We start from the raw sequence: 15,451 nt of genomic DNA on the forward strand, positions 1-15,451 counted from the left end.
TCAGCCATAAAAAAGAATGAAATTCTGCCATTTACAGCAACATGGATGAACTTAGAGAAAAATATATTAAGTGAAATAAGCCAGGCACAGAAAGAGAAATACCTCATGTCCTCGCTCATAAGGTGGGAGCTTAAAAAAAAAGAGAGAGAGCGAAAGAAAGAAAGAATCACAGTAATACATTGGACTTTCAAAAGGAGAAAACATAACTGAGGTTACCAGAGGTGGAAAAAGGGGATGGGGGGATTAGTGAGAAATTAGTAAAGCACCACAAAAAATGATTACATTGTGTAATGTTGAATAAGCTAATTATCCTGATTTGAACATCACATATGGCACACAGGTATTTATATTCAGTACAGTACCCCACAGATACATACGATCAATTATGTTTCAAAAAAATATTTTTTAGAAAAAGAAAAATTTATCAATTATCTCCCAGAAACATAGCTACATTACATGCTTCAAAGTATAGTTTTTTAAAAGCAATCTTCTTGCGTGAGAGAAGTATGATTTTTTATTAGACATTTATGAGTAGTTTTACTGTCCAATGTCCTTATATTGTGAACACCAAATTTCCTCAATGACTTCTTCAATAGAATGAATGAACATCTAGAATCCAAGAAACCCAGTCTGATTACCAAACATACCTTTGCAACATTGATAAACTTTGTGATGACTTCTGCCCTTTGCTGGGGGGTTGGTTTGCTAAGAACCATCAACTGGACCCACTTAGAGATTCCATTAAATAAAGCAATAGATCTCTCCAAGGTTGGGTTATTCTCCAGGCAACCGTGGATGACATAGCTTTGGTAATCAGTGAACTAGCAAAGTAAGATTCAGAGATTAGAATTATAACGAAGCCTTCGCAAAACTGGAAATTAGAATGTTGCATAGAAGAGGTGACATAAACAATTTCTTTCATTGCACATTCATAATGGCATCCTACAAGTGTGAATACACATGTACCTTTAACATGTTATTTTGCTGTATTTCAAACCCCACTCCTCCCGACACACAGACACACACTATTATGCGTGGCAGTGTTGGTGGGGGGAAGAAGAGACAAGATCAATGTCATGTTCTAGTGAGTCCCAAACTTGCAGGATCATAAGATCTACCTGGGGAATTTGCTAAAATGTTGGTTCCTGGGAACACCCAAGACCTATCTCCAGAGGAAGAACCTAAGAATCTCCATTTTTAACATCCTGCCAGGTGATTCCAATGATCAGGCAGGTTTAAGATACAACAGCATACATTGAAAAAGAGGAAATAAACATAAATATAATTTCCCATCAGAATCATCTTGTAAATTCGTTTCAAGAAAAAAAAGAGATAAGAAAAAATATCAATTGAAGTAAGGCAGCTCTTTAGCAAAACATACATTTTCAGAAAGTTAGCATGAATATCCCCAAATACATATATGCTTCCTATCATATAAATAGTCCAGGGGATTCCTTCACAGGCCTGCCTGTGGGAAATCATTAGTGTCTTCTCCAAGTAAGATTATTTACTGAAAGAATCAGCCTTTCAGAAATTCATGCTTCTTAACAAGATGGCTTCTTCGCAAGCAATAATGAAATTCATTCCCTGGCATCTTAGAAAAGGAGGAGGAGTGATTTCTTCAAAGCAAGCTTTGAAGTGAGACAAAGGAAAGTAGCTGGCCGATGGTGAACCAATGTGGGAATATTATCTTAACAAGTGGATAGCCAGTAGGCAGCTAAGAAGAGACCACAGCCCAGAGCAAGAAAAAGGAAGCAGAGAAGGAATGAAGCCCTATCAAGATGAGTAGAAAAGAAAAGTTTAATTCAGGATCTGTCTCCCTGGGGAAAAAACAACATGATGTGCAGATTCTCCTAAAAGCCTATATACAATTCCTATTTTCAACCTACACCCATAATTAAGCATTTATACAAATTCCAACCTAAATAACTATTTTTTCCCCAAAATGAAGGGCTTAGCAAAACATATTCACTTTGGGAGAAGTCAATGGAACTAAATAAACCTTGAATGGTTAAATCTCCACTGAGTATTTAGAAAACTCACGCTTTAATCCTATGAAAGGACACATTGAAAATAGCGACAGAAATATAGCTCCTGAGCCGTAAAATAAAGACAGGATAATATTTATCTTTGGTTAAAAGGGATTGTTCCTGTGAATTAAGGGCACTTTTCCAGCGGAGCACAGTGACAGAGGCTGCCAACACTTCAGAGTATGAAAATTTGCCTCTTGGAAAGGTTGGCATGGTGGCTGTTATCCTTGGAAGAATAAATGTCAAGTTTCTTACTGAGATCCTTCTGAAAGATTTATGCTCCAGAAAAGTAAGGTGCTCAGCCAATTCAATGGGCTCCAGATGGTCAAACAGCAGACAAGCTTTTCCCTTCTTGGATACTTTTTTCCTCTGTGTGACTCTTCTCATCCAGTCGTAGGAAGGACTACAAAAGAAGAGTGAGTCTGGTCCATGTGCCGAAAACCCATTTCACCCAATGGAAGTTATTAACCTACTGACTTTGCAACTCTTGGCCTGCATACAGGGGCCTATGCAAAATACATGCCCTGTCCTTCATATGTGAAAAGAAAACCACTGACCAATTGCCGACAGAACACAAACTTTGAGTTGTTTCAAGACAGAGTTGGTTTTGCCCTGATCCATCCATCCAGAATCTCTGACTTAGTCTCCTTGTGACTAGCAAAATCTGGATCATAAAGGAGAGGTCAGGGCTAAATTTTATAAATTAAATTTATATAACTTGGGAGTTTATCAGCATATAGATGGTGATTTAAGGCACATGGAAACTCCCAAAAGCTGTGGGCTTCATAGTTCAACATAACATGAATGATCTAAAATCTTATTTTAAAAACAGGCCAGAACTTCACTGCCAGAGATTCTGAGTTACTAGGAATGAAACTGAATAATATGTATTTTTAATAAACATCCCTGATAATTCCTTGATCATTCACCATTTATCACTCTTAAAGAAGTATTCTAGAAAAATAGAATTGAGTATGAAGGCCTAACACACAACAGCATACATTTGCAAGATGGATAACCATACTCAAGATCATCAAATACTTTCTCTATGCAAAGTTAGCTAATTGAAACTAGCCTAATTGCACCAAGCTCCTAATAACTGGGCTAATTAGTTCATGGCATAACTATGGTCAAAATTTGTACAACCTCAGGCCAACTTTAGAAGCGCCATGGTACAGGGCTTCTGAAACTCAAATGAGCATGTGAATTACCTGGAAATCTTATGAAAGTGCAGATTTCAACTCAGTTGGTTGAGAGTCTGCATTTCTAATAGGTTCCTGGGTGATGCCAGCATTGCTAAGCCACAGACCACACTTTGAGTAATGAAAGCATAGGAGACGTTAACCAGATTCAATAACTAAGTATTGAGCACTTATTATGTACCAAATGCTTTCATAGGCTATCTTATGTACTTACTGGATGCTCGTCATAATCCCACAGGAAAGGTACTATCCCCATTTACACATAAGAAACTGCAGCTTGAAGAGAAGAGTTATGTTCAGTATGGCTGTGCTCACTGCAGCAAGGTTTTGCTCAAAGAAGCAAACCTTAATTCTGGAATGGTATGGATTCAGGTCAAGTGGGGTCATCACTATTCCCTCCCCAAAGCAGTGGACTCGTCAAGTTTGAAAGAGGCTTGTACCACTCTTACATGCTGGATATGTCAATGAGGCTGATGTGTTTTTCATATCCTAGTTGACTAGCTACTTCCCGGAATTCCTCAGTCATACGAATCAAGCCAAGATCCAGATTAAACTCTGCAGGAAACTTCAGAATCCAGTACCTGAAAGGTAGCAAATATTGTTGACAGCTAAACGATTTCAAGTTGGACCTCTAAGGAAACTACGGTACCATATTACAACTACATTTAACACTGAATCCAGGACCACACTTCAATTTAGCCAGCTCCTACCTGCTCTCCATCACATTGAGTCTCTGCACTCCTTCAGTCAAGAACCAATGTCCACCATTCCCACCCTGAGCCTCTCTTTTTGACTCTCTCTAGAACCACAGCTGGAAGGAAAATTTTCCCCTAATTCATGGCAATAGGTGGGGACGCATGTGGTGAGGGAGTAGAAGAAAATGTACTCATCCTTTCTAAGTGCTGCGTTCATTCCCCAATCCCATTTACTAATGCTTGGTCTCTAGTCCTAAAGATAAATCTACCCCCCAGGGAAGTGGGGGCAGTTAAAAAGTCAGTAAAAGCGGGATCTGAGTAGATCCTATTGTCAAACTGGGTTTGCTATTTGGGGAAAAGGAAACTGTCAACAATTCCAGAAACTGCAAGAAATTAAATTTGTAAGTATATTTACCTCATGAAGTAGCAGATCTTTAATCGAAATTCATCACAGTTTTCTCCACTGGCATTTCGATACGTACGCTGGTTAAAGAAAAAGTCCTCGCACCTTGTTTCCTTCGCACACACCTGCAGCTGTTTCATCAGTTTACACAAAGACCAAGAAATTAAATTTGTAAGTATATTTACCTCATGAAGTAGCAGATCTTTAATCGAAATTCATCGCAGTTTTCTCCACTGGCATTTCGATACGTACGCTGGTTAAAGAAAAAGTCCTCGCATCTTGTTTCCTTCGCACACACCTGCAGCTGTTTCATCAGTTTACACAAAGACCGAAGAACAGGGCCATACTGGGGACGTGTGGATTATATAGACACTCAGATGGGGAGAGAAGTGGGCTCATGACAACTTTAGCTGACAACTAAATAATTGAAACTTGATTTATTATTGCTCAGGGATGTATTTTGGGGTCTGGAGGAGAAACCAATTATAAAATTAGTCTTACGTTCCTGAGCACTTACCATCCAGTTACTGCCAACTGTAATTACAAATATACTACTGATTATATATAATTAAAATTGATAGTACGTAGAAGCACCATTTTAACCAAAAAGATTGTATATTTAGGATTAATGCCTTATATAAATACTCTAATTTCTTTAATACTTGAAAATATCATTTTCAAGTATATTAATATACAAGTTGTGTTATTTATTCCTAAGTCTATTTATTCATAGTCTTCTTAACAAACATTTATTGAGCTCCTGCTATATGCCAGGCACTGTGGCTGTGGCATAATTAAGGAATCCAAAGGGAGGACGATTTAAAGAAATGTTGATTCATCAATTTTTTTAGACAATCTGGACTTTCCCATACTAGACTTTACCATGCCTAAATATCCCTTTGCGTTTGTGTTTCATACATTGGTGGGCATACTAATGGTGAGAATGCTGTTTGGGGGCACATTCTTTGGACAATGTTTGGATCATGACAAAGGGCAGAGCCAGACCCAGTCAATTCTCTCCATCCCTCCCTCTGCTCTACCCTTCAGCAGTGGGACCCGTGGAACTCTTGGACCATTGGGGTCTAGGATCTTGCTCACTTCCAAGGATCTCTGTTCAGAGTGAATGTCCTCTTCCTCTCTCTAACATCCCCTTCTGCCTGGAGGTTGTGGGGGAGATGGAGGGAAGAACTGGAAAGTGGAGGAAGCTTGAACTGAGCAGGTAGCAGCCCCAGTTGGCAGCCCCAGCAGGTGCTGATAACACTCGATGGATCCCCTCCTTCTCAGGCTCCCCCTGCCCTGTAAGGGTTCTCCCTCATCTACAGGACCCCCTGGGCTTGAGAAGGCAGAGACTGAAGGAACCAATATTAGAGATTGTATAACAAACATATAGATCTCAGGGTATCCTTATAAACGTCCTTATAAAGGGAAGACCCTTTGCATTTTCAGTCTTTGGCTTTCAACCAGTTTTCAGGAATGGATTATGTAGTGTAGGACTGCTAAAAGCCCTCATTACAGAATGGGATTTCTAACTATGTGTTGTTTGTTCTGTTGTTATGTTGGAAGAAAATCTAAAATTAGTATCAACCAAAAAATTACAATAAACCTGCTAGAATGTTCATCATGTCTTGCCAGCAAGGGAAGATATAAAAATTAAGTTGGTGTATATGCCTGGGCCAGAGTATAATATTTTGGCTGGCATTTTCATATGTCCAATCTATCCTCTATGCTCACCATTTTGCTATCCTAGAAGGAATAAACTAGGTCTTGAATAAGTGTTAAATATTCTTTCATTGTACTAACAGCAAAAATGTTTAAGACAAGTCAGAAACATTAAGCCTACAGCTCCTGTTTCATTTCACACTTTAGTGATTATTTTCAAGTAGAACCAAAACATCCAGATGAATGGTCAACTATTTGGTCCATCATCCAGATGTTTTGTCTAGAAATCTATATATATTCACAGAACAGCTGGATAACTAAAGACTGTTTGTTCATCTTAATTTACAGACACTCTATCTAAATGCAGATCTTAATTTATGATTGTAAAAATTACACAGTAGATGAAAAGATATATGCAGAGAAGTTTTTCTGCCAATTCAGTTGAAGATAAATACCATCGGTGCATCAGTAGAACTATTCTTGGCCAATAACTATTATTCAGCTCTCCATTGTCATCTGTTAAAAAATAAAATAAAATAAGGCGTGAGGAGATAACAGTGCCACTCTTCTCTTTTTCTAATATCACTAGAGAAAGATTAGTATCAAAAATTTCTCATAGACACAATTATCTTTTACCTCCTACTTCTGCTGGTATTTCCTTGCAAGTGAAGGTGGGTGGGTCTCACCCTTCCTTTGGTCTGCAGTTGACAGACTTAGCAAATAAAAATACAGGATACCTAGTTAAATTAGAATTTCAGGCAAACAACAATTAATTTTTAGTATAAGTATGTCCCAGGCATTATTTAGGATATACTTAAACTAAAAATGTTGTTTACCTGCTCAAATTTAACTGCTCATCCTGTATTTTATCTGGCAACCCTGCTCTGATTTAACTTTGACTCCTATAGTAACCAATTCAATAAACAACTCCTATGTTACTCTATTCATGCAAGGAATAAATAATCCAAAATGCTGAGATGGATACATAAACCACAACATAACAAGCATATACCTGTAAAATCTTCAATCTGGTAGGAGATATGAGACATCGGCAAATATAGAATATAGTAGATTGTGCCACCCACACTTGTCTAAGTCAAAAGACCAAGAAATAATCACAGCAGCATAGAAGAATGGAGAAAAGGCTCATACCAAACATCTCAATGCAAGTGCTCAGCAGTTCATCTAATGTTGCTGCTTTCCCAAGGCCGCTTGACCCCATGGTTATTTAGCCGTTGTCAAAAGAATAGAAACATGTTCAGCATCAGATAGGCCATCTCCATAATCATGCAAGTTGGTGATGTTAGTGCCTACTGGTGGCCTCTGTTCTTAGTTGTACTTTAAGAAAATTCTAAATAATTAAGAAGAGAGAGTTATTCAGACCCCAATACAGCATCGCTTTCCTACCTGAAAAGATAATGACTTCCACTGACTGTATCTTTCCATAAGAAAAGTATCAGACTGGCTGAGATTATGTCAACTGTCGTGATGGCCAAATGCCTGCTAAACTGCCCCTTAGTACACAAGGTGCTTTAAGACCATCTGTTAAATTCCATCCCGCTTTGCATCTGAAAATTTTTTGATGCAATATTTTAAGTAATGAGACATTTGAGAATATTACAAATGTTATTTGGTCTAATATTATTACAAGTATACATAGGGAGATAAACTTTAAAATTCAAATATATTTATGAGCATTATCATCAGTGATTATGTAAATATTTAACTGGAAAAAATTCTACTTAGCTAACTTCTCTAATAGTAACATTATTAGTAGTAGTACTAGTAAAAACATTAACAATTATTGAATACCCACATTATGCATTAGGTACCATAAAAAATGCCTCATATTTTATCCAACCTGACCTTCACAGCAATGCTATGAGGTAGTAACTAATCATTCCCAGTTTACAGATGAGCTTGTGGGATTCACAGAGATTCAGCAACTTATCCAAAACCACACAATCATTAAGGCCTAAAATCAGGACTCCATTATAAAATAAAACTTCTGGTTCCCTCCTTTCCTTTTATTACTCCTCCAAGTGTGAATATCACAAGCTGTCATAATTTTGCCCCCCTAATCCATTGTAAAAGATATCATTCCTCCATCCCACCTCAAAAAGAGGATATAAGTGAGATTATCTGTCACAGAGGTAGAAGGAAAATGTGGAGATGACAGCTGTCCCATCTTGCAGCACTGTCATGAGAAAATGGGATTGGAAACAACCGCCTACAGCTGCATATACTGAAAGTATCTCTGTTGGGAAGACACCATCACTTTATTTTACAAAGCATGGCCTTGACGCCAGGTCCATACAAGACTCAGAGAAGTAGAGAGCCTATCATGATGTAAGACATTTAATCACTGCACAATTTAGTAGGTGAATGTGGCCATTGAGGATTCATCTCATGTTTGAAGTCAATGTCCATTTCACTCTCACACTTTAATTATTCAACTTGTAATTACTGAGCACCTGACATATGCCAGGGACTGGGTTAGGCACAGAGGCTGCCAAGATGAACAAACCATTGTCCCATCCCTACCTTCAATGGGCTCATAGTCAACTCCAGAAAGCAAACACATGAATGAATAGGAAAAAAAAATTAACATTTATATGGTTGTATTAGTTCAGTCAGGCCACTGAAGAGTGATGCTTGAATGAGTCTGTTCACCAGGTTTATAGCTCTGGAGAAAAAAATGTTTACTGTCTGTTTCTTCTATGTAAGAACCATATTCTTGTGCTGCAAGAAGGGTTATTTCAAGTGTGCAATAAAAATATAGCAGAAACACTCTATCAGTGCTTTCCCATTTCTGCCACTCAAATGATTTGTGAAAGGGGATTATTAAAGTCATCTGGAACCAACTCTTTTACATCTCCTAATAAAGTTACCTTATCGGTAAGGCTTTTCCTGACCACCCTATTTAAAACAACACCTCTCTCCATGCCCACCTACTTGGCATGCCCTACCTCCCAGCTCGGATTTATTTTTCTTCATAACACACCATCTGACATACTATATATTTTACTTGTTTGTTTTTTTAATCTCTCCAGCACTATAAATTTAAGCTCCATGATCTCAGGGATTTTTGTGCTCGTTCTCTGGTATACTCCCCAACGCCTAAGATTTTGCCTCTGACATAGAAGATACTCAAAATAATTTACTAAATGAATGAATGAGTGTATTGATAGATGAAGAAAGGTATAAAATAGAAATTGTCAAAAGTTTGTCTTTGAATATGGGTATATTTGTGTAAGTATGTATAGGTATCATAAATTTTTGAGGTTTCTTTAATTTGGTTTTTTAGTTTTACTAATTTAAATCAGCTTTAAGTAAATATCACTGTGACAGAAATTCATACTAGCTTTCTAGACATAATAGAATCTGTCTATATTCATAATAAGAACTTAGTATCTCTTCCAGGACATTTTGGGGCAGCATTATTCTAATTTTCCTAACGTAAGCTCTATCAATACCCTTGAAAGTTAAGATCGAACAATTAACAAGTTGGATTACCTTCATGTGTATACAGACTTTTTTTTCCTGTTACTTGCTGAATAGTAGGCATATTACTTAGAAGCAAATAGCCTAGATTAACTAAACTAGTTTCTCAGGTCAAAACCAAAATTATTTAGCTGAGCCATTTAGGGAAGGTGTTGACCTCCCCACAACGGGTTAGAGACGACCTGATATCGAAGACCTGTCACCATGTTTGGAGTTATATTTGTGATCCTTGAAGAAACTAGCAGGTGATGAGCCAGGTGTGCTGGGCTATCTGGTTTCTTCAATCTGTTTCTGCAATCAATAGATGCGTCTGTGCCTCTGCTTAGCATTCTGTCGCCTGCACGTTCACCTGAGATTCATTTCATATGTGTGGATATTATTGTGTCTACAATTGCCTTTTTGAAAATAAAGTTTCTTTATTGTAAAAATAATAATTATTTTTAAAAGGACAGAAAGGATAAAGGAAAGGAAGAATGTTACCACACTCATCATCCACAGTTAACACTTGTTAATATCATATCACGTTTCTTTTCATTTTTCTAAGCATATATATTTTTAGGGGAGTTTCTTACATAATCTATAATAGTTTAAAGAAATGCTTACCTATCGTTTTCACACACATAGGTTTCCAGGTCCAAAAGAATTTTAAGGGCATTTATCATCATTGGAAAATGCATTGAGGGAACAGACTGTAGAACTGGTTTGTTCAACTTGAATTGTAAGTGCTTTGAAGAACCTGGTAAAAGTACAGAAAGAAATTCTGAGTTAAATAACGGAAACCCAAAAGAATCCACATTGTGTGAAAGCATTTCCATAAACTTTGAGTGATAGGTGGTGCTTCAGATTTGGTCAAAACTTCACCCACAAAATCATTTAAAAGGGGAAAATATTCAAAATAGTTATTTGGTGACATGATTATTTTTTAATCAAGTAGTTTTTAAAAATTTACCCTATTAAAAACTGACAAATGTGGCAAAATCATACTGTAAAGTATTATTTTAGTCCAAATACACTTACATCAGTGGATTACTCATTAAGAATTTTCAAACATTGACTTTGTAATATTAGTAAATCCTTAAAACAGTTTGTTGTGGAGATCATCAAACTCTGACCCTAAATCACTTCTGATTGTCTCGACATGAATGTCAATATTATGTTAGTCCAGGTTGTTTAGTCTTCCAATGGTTTAGGACTTGCTGTAGTGTTGATAGGTAATCTCTGGCTGCAAAGAAAATTATTGCTCTTCAGCAAAGACATTTTCTCACGAGTCTGAAAAGGATACAATAAGCCTAACTTCCCCCAGGGTTTGAATTATTTCTAAGACAGAAGTTCTCATCTAAAAGAGGCAATAGAGTTTTGTTGGGTATGATTTCGAAGTCCATGATATTTTCATGTAACAGACTTCCATTAACATGATTTGTGCAGCCTCTGTCCTCAGAAAAATTCTTCTGAGGTTGCCTAGGAGTATAAGAAACATCCTCCCATTTTTAGAAATAGTACAGTTTCACACAACCATTCATTTCCAGATATAAATCAGCACCCCACACTCTCGACACAGAATCTTTCAATTTTTAAAAAATTGGGTTTCAATGTTAGATAATTAAATGGGAAGTTTTACTTACCTCTGAGTAAGAAGCCATTGGTGCTGCTTACTCTACTAAATTGTATGAGGATTTAGTGAAGTCACATAAAGCATACCCACCAAAGGGCCTACAAAATACTGGGCTCTCCAGGACGGTGTCTCCCTTCACCTGCACTACCTCTTCCCTTCAAATATTTAAAACCTTTTAAGTTGAGGACTTCTGTTGAAGTAAAGGATCTATTTGTAGTCATAACTGAAAGCTAGATGTTCAGTTAGAGAAGGGAAAAAGAAATCAAAGAAAAAATATTGTGACACCAGAGCATTTAGGAATGGGCCAGGTGGCCTTGTCAGCAATGGACTCCCATCCCTGAAAGATCGGGAGCCACAGTTAGGTAATGACTGTCAGAGATGTTGTCGACTACGTTCCTAGACAATGTCTAGGAAGTATGCCAAAATGACAGTGAAGGTTCCTCCTGGCTTCAGGATGGTAAGATTTATAAGATGAAATATTATATGTAAAAAGTATTCAACAAATGGTTTTGAAATGATGTTAACCATATTAGAACTTCCAAAGATTGTCTTGTCTATAGCGTTATCTCTATTCAAAGAAAAAACAAACAAAAACCCTTCAAGACCCATCCCTCTTAACAGCAGAGATTATCTTTATACATAAATGACCACAAATATGTCTTTACATTCTTATGACCTTCATGTGAAGACAAAGGGATTTCTCTAAATGCTTAAATCCTTTGTGAAAACAAGTGGTAATTGTTACAAACCTTTAAGTCTTAAAGATTAATGACAAAAGTGTCACAGCATTGTTATAGCAACATGCAAGCTTAATTTCTTTCTTACCACAAACATGAGGTTTTTTAAAAAGTGCTGTGATTCTATTATCTGACATTCCAAAGGAAAATCAAGATTATTGAGTTCAGTAAGAGAAATGATCACAAAACTCTGAAAGAGAATTTGACAAATACTCACTGAGGATCTATTAGACACCAAACTTCAAACAAGGTACTAGAGTGGCTGGTAAAGGGGGATGGGACGGGGGAAGGGAAGGATAAGTTACCGAGTAAGATGGACAGAATTCTTGCTTTTATACTCTAAAAAAGAAATAATTACAATAAAATATCCTATAAAGCTCAGAGTTGGGGGTGAGGGGCACTAATTTGGTCTAGGAGCCACGGGAGTTTTAGCCAGGCAAAGAATGGACAGGAAGATGGCAATTAGGAAAAATTAAAAGATATTTAGAGTGACTGAAGTGTTGAATGCGGCAAGAGGTGAGACTAAAAAGTCAATAGGAGTAGCTCATGAAACAGTATTGCAAGTTATATTGAGTAGTATGGACTTTATCTGAACAGCAATGGGAAGCCACTGTTTTACGTGAGCAGGAGAGTGGCATATGATATCTGGATTTTAAGATTCCAGCTACAGTATGGAGAAGAGACTGTAGTAAAGACCGACACTTGAGAATGGGGAAAACAGGAGTCGATATTAACCATCTGGGCATGAGATGATGATGTATACACCAGCATATGGCAACGGAGATGAAGAGAGGTGGTTAGTTACAGAATATATTTCAAGAAAACAGATCCAAAAAGATTTGCTGCTCTGTTGGCTACAGGGAATGAGCAGAATCAAGGGTAGTTCCCAGATTTCTAGCTAGACATTTGGTTGGGTTATGGTGCCATTCCCTGAGGTTGAGAAATTAAGGGCAGGGGATGGAGTAGCAAGTTCATAGGGGGCAGATGGTGAGTTTGCTTTTGGCCACGTTGAGTTGGAGACATCTGAGACATCCAATGGGGAATTTTCAGAATTCTTCTGAATACCTGTTGCAGACTTCTGAGTTGAGACCTGAGCATGATTAAGTGCTGAGTTAGCAAAAGGGAAATTGAAGGGACAGAAGAGTGAGAAGTTAATCCACATCACAAGGTCCTGGGAGAAGAGGACCTATGCACAGGTGGAGAGACTGACCTTGGATAAAGTAGAGGGGCCTGCTCTTTTAACGCAACAGCAGGAAGGAGAAAAAATAGCCATAGACATAAGCCATTTTTATATTTTATATTATAGATTTGTCATTTTGGTGGTAGGAAGTCAAGGAAGTTCCTGCCTAGTGACTTCTCTTTACTCTAAAAAGGAGACAAGATCATCTGCTGGAAGGTATTATGGGCACAGGTCTAAGATTTATCAAGAGGAGAAAATTTACAAAAAACATTGTGAAGAACAGAAAAAGGAAAACAGAAGTAATGGGATTATTTCCATCAAGACGAGAAGGCTGAAGCTTCTCTTCTTGTGGAGTCTTACTTCAGTGTTCCTTTTTCCTTAGACTAGTGTATCACCCACTGTGTCATGTTTCTACAATTATTTGAAATAACTCTCTCAGAACAATTTATATGGCAAGTGTCTTCTGTACTGAAGGAGCAATTCTGGGTTTCTGTTGTTATGGTCTACTCACACTTTCCATAAGTGTAAACTTCAGAACTAAACCGAGGCTGGAATTTGCTGAGTGGTGTCCTCACTAGGTCACAGATCCCAGCTCTCATTTCACCTAGCTTTGCATGATATGGTAAAGAGGAAGTTAAGACACTGTTAAGAAATGGAAAAATAGCAAAATCATTCATCTCTCCCCTTTTGGCTGGATCCAGGCTATTTTATTCTGGCAACTACAGCCCCAGCCACCTTCCCCATGATCTCCACCTTCCCGGCCAGGCTTTCTGGGTCTCTGCCCCACCACTCACTCTCTCCAATGCCCTCATTATCTGTAATCTTTGAAAGGTCATATATCACAAGGTATCGTTACCCTTTTCCCCCAGTTCATTATTTATAGTTAGTATTCCTTGGCTATTTCCGCATTGGTCTTGTTTTTCTTTTAATTTTCCTGCTTATTTCTTTTAACTTCACCCCTCAGTTCTTTGAATTTCTCTTTCCACTTTGTTTCCTCTGATCAGTTGCTCTTGCAGTGGGCTTCACCAAGGCTCAGCACCATCACTGTCAAAGTTGTTTCTATCACAAACCTGCTGGGATGGTTTGGACACAGGAAACGAACCCGGTGCTTCCAGCAAAGTCAGATCATTGTAAATGGGCCAGAACGGAAGATGTGAAGAATAAAACATCCCACATTTATGGATAGTGGAGCAACATCTCCAAAGGTTATGTCACAATGACAACACAGAATAACTATGGATAATACTGCATTTTTCAACTCTGAAAATAATTTTGGGGGGGCATTCTTGACTTGGATGGGTTTATTTAATGTGATCGTGGGATTTCCCAGGGTTTTAAAATTTGTGTTGTTTGTTTTTCCCTACAAACAGCTTTTACTAAGTTAATAAGGCATTAATAATCAACGTTTTGGATTTTAGAAAATGAGGTAATAATACCGTCTACAAATACCACTTGTTGATGGCAATGTAATGTTATAGACACAATGTTGGGAAAATTACCTATATTATGTTTAAATCTTACAACACCCTGAAAACTGAGTATTATTATCCCCAATTCACAGACAAGAACATGGAAGCCTAGAGAGGGTAAACTACTTGTTCCAATATCATGTTACTAGTTAAGCTGCAAAGCCAAGTCTGACTCCAAAGATTTATATTTTTTCGACTACCCGCACAAATTTCAGCTGTTGTTAAGGCTTGCTTATTAGATCATTTTCTAGATGTTGCCTAGAACAAATGTTTACTATTCCCTGTGTTTAGCTCCTAAGCATTCTATCACTGGCTCTATTGTCTGACAAATGAATAACCTTCATTATTAGAACAAGCTTGGCAAGTCGGGGAAACACTGGTACCAAGTACTGAACAGACGTCAATACCCAGCTCAGCACTCACTTCATTGAGTTTTTTGGTAACAATCAAGTAACAAGGTTTAGCTGCATTGTATTTACCTATTTATGGTTATCTATTTATTTATTAGCAACCAAACTAACATATTTATAGCTACCTGACATAAGTTGAATGAGAAATGAGAGCCTTGAAGAATCTCTAGTAATAAACACCATGAAATTCCAAAGTCCAACCAAGAGGGTATTTTCCTAGCATTTGGCTGGAACCAAACATGGAAAAGAAGTGACATATACATGTTCTAGGCACTTGCAGTCAGATGGTTTCCCAGCAGACACATTCAACCACATTGAAGGGTTATGACCTACTACAGCTATTCTCGGGTTCAAATTGTAAATAATATCCCAAAATAAGACCCAGAACTAGGAAATTTTTACCTTAGAAGTTAAAATTTTAAACTTTGGGAAAGTGTTTTTTTTAAAGATCGGTGTTTTCTTCTCCTGAAGATGCCAACATTCATAAGAATCCTGTCTGTAGTTCTAATGCTGTTGAAGGACATGGTCTCAAATCCCCCCAAATCAAGTC

At 37.6% G+C, this 15,451-nt stretch overlaps 1 protein-coding gene across 1 annotated transcript in view; it reads right to left on the reverse strand.

The window, feature by feature from the left end:
• LOC103597236 (ras guanyl-releasing protein 3-like) overlaps window positions 1–15,451 on the reverse strand; it is a gene marked incomplete at its 3' end in the record, with an annotated part of 45,610 nt that overhangs the window by 6,874 nt on the left and 23,285 nt on the right. Inside the window, exons 2-8 of the mRNA XM_008581058.1 lie at window positions 10,097–10,229; window positions 7,142–7,340; window positions 6,403–6,505; window positions 4,516–4,578; window positions 3,682–3,813; window positions 2,286–2,433; window positions 648–821 (exon numbers count right to left, since the gene is read on the reverse strand). Of these exons, the coding sequence (XP_008579280.1) occupies window positions 648–821; window positions 2,286–2,433; window positions 3,682–3,813; window positions 4,516–4,578; window positions 6,403–6,505; window positions 7,142–7,211 (690 nt within the window). The remainder of the gene's footprint in view (window positions 1–647; window positions 822–2,285; window positions 2,434–3,681; window positions 3,814–4,515; window positions 4,579–6,402; window positions 6,506–7,141; window positions 7,341–10,096; window positions 10,230–15,451) is intronic.

The sequence above is a fragment of the Galeopterus variegatus genome, unplaced genomic scaffold (genome assembly GCF_000696425.1).
Source record: "Galeopterus variegatus unplaced genomic scaffold, G_variegatus-3.0.2 Scaffold2244, whole genome shotgun sequence".
Taxonomy (NCBI): Eukaryota; Metazoa; Chordata; class Mammalia; order Dermoptera; family Cynocephalidae; genus Galeopterus; species Galeopterus variegatus.